General features: G+C 52.4%; 1 protein-coding gene across 1 annotated transcript; it reads right to left on the bottom strand.

The window, feature by feature from the left end:
* Window positions 1–169: 169 nt before the first annotated feature.
* PARS2 (prolyl-tRNA synthetase 2, mitochondrial) lies at window positions 170–5967 on the bottom strand. The gene is made up of 2 exons (XM_006146109.2): window positions 5909–5967; window positions 170–1731 (listed from the first exon to the last, which is right to left on the bottom strand). The coding sequence occupies exon 2, from the start codon at window positions 1700–1702 to the stop codon at window positions 275–277; it is 1428 nt and encodes a 475-aa protein (XP_006146171.1). The 5' UTR covers window positions 1703–1731; window positions 5909–5967; the 3' UTR covers window positions 170–274.
* Window positions 5968–6000: the final 33 nt, after the last annotated feature.

Here is a 6000-nt window from a genome sequence, read left to right as displayed (position 1 = left end):
AACCTCTCAAAAAAAAAAAAAAAAAAAAGAACTCTTTCTCCTCTTTCTCACCTCTCACCTGCCAAATAAAGCCTACAATGGAATAGAAAAGGAATGGTATATGGTCAAGTTAACGACCTGACATACAAAGAATCTGAACTAATGGCTGGATGGAAACGGGTTTTCCTACCATGGTCTCACCGTCCATGTGCTCCTGCTTCTAGGGAGACCAGCCCAGAAAAGGAGTGTGGAAAACATACTGTTAGAGTGAGCTCCATGGCTGGGAACGGGACATCTACACAACCTGCACCTGCGTCAGCAACTCCAGGACCCCTTCTTTGGTGAGGAAAAGCACCTCCCCAGTGTTCTGACACCAAACCTCGAGATGCGCAGGGTCCTCGAGGGCCCTCTTGCCCGCGATGATCACAAAGGGGTAGCCAAGCTTGCCGGCGTCTTTCAGTCTGTTTCCAATGGTCAGGTGGGTCCTGTCATCCACCAGTACCTCCCCGCGAAGCTGGGGCAGAGCCTCTGAGATGTGGTCGTGCAGATGCCCCAGGAGCTCTGCAGCCGCCGCCTCCTTACTGCCCTTCTTAGGGGGGATGAGGCAGGCTTGGTAAGGGGCAATGAGGCTGGGCCAGCGAATACCGTCTTCTGTAGACAGGACTTCGATGGCAGCAGCCAAGATCCGGGTCACACCCAAGCCATAGCACCCCATTTCAGCTAGGGCTGCTTTGCCGTGGACATCGGTAAACTGGGCATTGAAGATGGAAGAGTACTTGGTGCCCAGGTAAAACGTGTGCCCCACCTCAATGCCTTTGGTCTCGGTCAGCGGGCCCTGGCAAACAGGGCAGTTCATCTGTGACATGCCTAGCGTCTCCATGTTGGCCGAGAAGCTGCAGCTGGAGCAGACTACAAGCCGGTCTTCTCCAACATCCACGGGCAGCTGGAACTCGTGTGACATCGTGCCCCCAATGCTGCCCACATCTGCCTGGACCTTGACGAACTGCAGCCCCAGCCGGTCAAAGAGGCTGCAGTAGGCGTCACACACCAGACTGTAGGTCTGCTGGGCGGCCTCTGGGGAGGAGTCGAAGGTGTACATGTCCTTCATGTAAAACTCTCGGCCCCGGAGAAGACCAAAGCGAGGCCTGGGCTCATCCCGAAACTTCCTGGTCACCTGGTACAGCAGGAGTGGAAGCTGCTTATAGGACAGTGTCTTCTGGGTGGCAACCAGGGCCGTGACGGCTTCCTCGTGAGTCGGTCCTAAGCAGTATTCCTTGTCGTGCCTGTCTCTCAGTCTCAGCAGCTCCTTGCCCATCAGGTCCCACCGGCCGGTGGCTCGCCAGAGCTCTGCTGGGGTGAGGCTGGGCATGTTGACTTTCTGGCCCCCAATGGCCAGCATCTCCTGGTCTATCACCCGCACGAGCTTCTCCAGGGCACGGACGGTGTAAGGCAGGAGGTGGTAACAGCCAGGGCTTGCCGGGTGGATCAGGCCCACCTGCAGCATCAGCCGCTGGCTCTTACAAGTCAGGTCACCAGACTTGCCCTCTAGGGAGAGCACCTGGTCTTCTCGAAGGTTCTGAGGCTGGAACAAGCGGGACAGCACTAAGCGCTGCCCTCTCTTTGGGGCACCGTGGTGAGACCTAAGGGGAACATACCCAGAGAGCTGGTGGCTGCAGGTGGCCAGGACAGACTGCGCTCTGAATCTTATCAATAGCCCTTCCATGACAGTCTGGCACAGGGAGGCGCTGGCACCTGGAGAAAATGAATTGTGTGGAAATGAGCCTTCGCTGTGCTCTGACACCATGAGCAGCACAGGCGGGTCTCCAGTGAGCTTAAGACAGCCACTGATTTTATGAAATACAAAGCCTTCCATTTCTAACTTCCTGGCAGATCAAAGCACTGCTTTTCTTCTCTCTCCCATTTTTTTTTTTTTTTAAATCACACTGTGAGGACACCTGCACGTAGGGTCCACACAGACTCTGAAACCAGGCAGCCTGGAATTGAGTTGAGCTTCCTCCTGGCTGCACTCTGGGATGTGTGCCCGAGTCCACCTGGGCTCAGTTTCTTCATCTGTGAAATGGTAACAACCACAAGACCATGGGAATTTAGAAGAGTTAAGAAAAAGGAAAATCAACTAATCCTTCGGCCCAGCGACAACTGCTGCTAATATTCTGCTGTACTGGGTCAAAGAAGTCATGATGTAGGACCAGCAGATGGTGTAATGGTTATGTTGCTGAACTTCCACAGAGCCGACAGCGGTTCGAGTCTGCTGGACTCCTACATAGCCAACCATGGTTTGAGTCCTGGGCATGGTGGCTTAAACCTCACGCTGGGCGCATCTGCATGTGTGTCCAAGATCCCAAGAGGAGAATGGAGAAAGGATTGTCATGTGGGTATCCCCCTGGGGGTAGATTTCACGCTTTCTGTCTGCCTCTCTGGTGAGTGCACGTGCACTACAGCAAAAATCTTTCTAAAACAAAAAAGAAGCCATGACATATTTCTCTATGCAAAAATTTATCATGACCTTTCCGACGACTCAGTAATTCCTTGTTTCTTCTGTAAACCCTGTCCTTTGTCCCCCTCAACCTCACTCACCTTGCATTTGCATGCATGTGGATGTCTACGTGCACGGACACACGCTGGAATACTGTGTCCCTTGCCCTCTTCACAGCCTATGCTCCCTGGCCAGAATGCAAGCTGAGTCAACACCTCTGCTTCGCCTGTGTGTCTCCCGAGTCCAGGCCTGCACCCACCTGCCTCCTGGGGAATTTACTATGTGGGTTCCTCAAACTCTGCGTTGCAGAATGAGCTTGGCATCTGTCCCCCTCCGTGTTGCCTATCACTTTGAATGGCACATGAGCTGCCCTTCACCATGCCGGAAACCTAGGTTCGTCTATTCTGCTCCTCTTTTGTCCCATTCACCAGCCCTCTTGGCGGTTTCATCAGGTCTGTTTGTTTGCAGTTGAATGTATCCCTTTCTCTCCACAGCCTCTGCCTAGGTCTAGGCCACCATCTCATCTGGGCCATTGCAATCTCCTCCTCGCTGGCCTCCTGCTCCATTCCTGCCTCCTTCTGGGGAAGACTTCCAACACACAGACAGTGAGGATTCTTGCTTAAAACACTTTCCTGCAGCCCTTAGAATACGGTCTAAACGTCTGACTCTGGGGCACATACAGCCCTAGGTAAGCTGGAGCCCTCTGGCCTTATCTCCCTCCCACCCTCTCCCTGTTCTGGCTACACCATGCTTACTCTCAAACACACTGTCTCCAGTGCGAAGGACACCCCGTCCCCTCTGCACACCAACATCTACCCATCTGCAGGCCTCAGGATTACCAACCTAGGAAGCTTTCCTTGTCCTCACCCCAAAGGACTGGGTTGTCCTGTACAGCCCACTCATCCCTGTCCAATGCCAACCACTCAGGTGACTGCTCACTGGGCTGCTGCCTTCCCCCAGACACAGTGCTGTCCAGCCAGGACCACTCTAGCTGGTTCATTGCTGAATCCTCATCACAGGGCAGGACCTTCCTAGACACTGTCCAACAGGCAAGTATGCTACTCTACGATTTTGCAAAATCGGTATTTCTAACAGCAGCACATTTCACTGAACGACTACATCGAAAACTATTCTACTATAGTTGTCCATTTTCTCTGTTCTACATACACCATGATAAACAGAGGTGTCTTCTTTTTTGTTCTGTATTTGGAAGACAATAGAGAAAGGAATTACAGAGTCAAAGGGTATAAACTCATTGGAGTTTCCTGATTTATACTGCCAAATTCGGCGAGTAACTCTATGACTCAGCATAGTCCATGCACAAGCTCCCTGGCAGTATTACTGACTCCTCTCAGCCCTGGGAGCTGGAAGCCCTCAGCTGGTCCCCACTGTCTTCAGCAGCCTCCGGTCCTCCAGCTGGGCTTGTCCAACTCCCGCAGCCTCATCCACTTCTCCCGTGCAGTGTACAGATATGAGACTGGAAGCACTGCCACGGAGCCCTAGGGTGGCTTCAGGGAAAAGTGTAGCCCATGGAGGCAAGGGGCATGTGTGAGTTCATACCTGGCTCTACTACTTATTTGAGAGACCACCTTTGGCCTCCTGGCCTGAGTCAGAAGCTCCTTCATCCTTAACTCTACCTAGAGCAAATGAGTCTGTCTCCAAGATTTCACTCAAGCCCGCTCCCTTCTCTCTGGCCCTAACTGCCTCAGCCTTGGGGTGGCCACTTAGTACACTGCAGTGGCCCAGTGGTTTGGGAATTTAAGCACACATCAGGATCACTGGAGGGCTTGTTAAACACCGATTGTGGGGAGTTCTGATTCGGTAGGTCTGGGGTGTGGGAAGAAACTACAGGGCACATGTGCTCACCAGAGAGAGAGAGAGAGAGAGAAGGAAAGTCAGGAAAGCAAGCTGCCAGGTCCGTGACTCGAACCACAGTTGGCCATGTGGGAGTCCAGTGCCTTAACCACCATGCCACCTGCTGGCCCTGAAACTTGCATTTCTTATAAGTTCCTAGGTGATGGAGATGCTGCAGGTCCGAGGACCACACTGGTGAACTGCTACAGACCCAGCTGTACAACGTGCTGATTTACATAGTAAACTCCACCAGAGGAGCCACCATGACTAATTATCCTGGGTCGTATATGTAGCATTCAGCATAGTATCTGGACATAGTGGACACTCACTAAATCTCCCATGAAAATGGCCCAGCTGCAATGGGGCAGTAGTAATGCAACACTCTGTGATGGTGGAAATCCACTGGGAAGGTGAGGGTTCAGTTCCCAGGTGGACCTGTACACTCCAGGCATGGGCCTGTGATCTGGATAGCTGGGGGGAGGATCATGGCATGTGACTCTGTTGAGGGTGCTTGTCTCTTTATCTCTGTGACAAACTTAAAAAATAGGTTTTACGTGGATCAGCAGGGAGTGTGGTGTATGTGCTGGGCCCCATATAGCTGACTTTGTGGTTTGAGTCCCAGATCCCGTGAATTGAATAACATGCTGTGTACATGTGTGTGCATGCCCAAAATCCTGGGAGGAGAAGGGATTGTGGCGTGGTCAGCCCTTCTCAGGGGTGATTTCTCACTTTCCCTCTGCCTCTGTCTGGTGAGTGTACGTGCCCTATGGCAAAAAGAAAAAAATAAACGTTTTACCAATGAATGAATCCAATTATTCTTGACCCATCCATCTATTATAGTCTCCATATATATAACAGCTTTAAAAACACTGGACCACTCACTCCCATTTTTAATCCACTACTGCTCCCAATCATAATTTCTCAGAATCGCACCAAACTCTTCATACCTGGATCTCAACACATCCCTTCCAGCTTGTCCTACCCCTCCCTTAATATGCCCCAGACTGCTCATCATTCCTGGAATACGCCATTCCCTAGCAACTCCAACTCATCATTCAGTTACACAGTAAGTGCCTAAAGCGTTTGTTGTTATACTTGTTAATATCAAAGCCCAGTCACAGAAGAGGGAGGCTCTGAGGAAGGCAAGGGCGGTGTCTCCAAATCTATGAAGTTGCCATTACTGACTGCGCCGCCTAAAACAGCAAAGGGACCCCAGACCTGGCTCTAAGAACTGCTCGGCCACCACTCTCCGGTGCCCCATTTTCTGAACCTCGATTTTCCCATAAAGAAAGGGAAGGCTGACTCAGCCACCAGGTGAGCCCCGGGGCCTTGGCAGGGCCAGGCTGTAGGAACTCTGTGACCCTCACGATCAGAGGCAGACAGGGGAGCAAGTGCTGCTCTCTTTTTACCTCGGAAGAATAAGGATCGTTTGAGTTTGACTGTGACCCCGCTCCCATTCAAGCATGGGATGCATGTGGGGAAACAGCCACAGGTCTCTAGGTCCTCTGCGCCCAGAACCCGGTCCTTACTTCCCTCCGCGATCCCGCCCGACCCTCATGTCTAGATGTCACCCACGCTCACCAGCGAAGTCCTAGCCAGCACTTCCCACGCTACCGCCACGCCGGGCCAGCGCGCCTGCGCCAGGGACAATCCTGTCTCCAAGCCCCGCCTCC

This window comes from Tupaia chinensis, unplaced genomic scaffold, assembly GCF_000334495.1.
Source record: "Tupaia chinensis unplaced genomic scaffold, TupChi_1.0 Scaffold000165_2, whole genome shotgun sequence".
NCBI lineage: Eukaryota > Metazoa > Chordata > Mammalia > Scandentia > Tupaiidae > Tupaia > Tupaia belangeri.
The sequence above is the reverse complement of the archived record's forward strand: the minus strand, read 5'-3'. Positions and strand labels throughout refer to the sequence as shown.

Bases quoted from the DNA above. Each gene is read 5' to 3' on its own strand.
- PARS2 (XM_006146109.2), bottom strand. From the start codon at position 1,702: ATGGAAGGGCTATTGATAAGATTCAGAGCGCAGTCTGTCCTGGCCACC.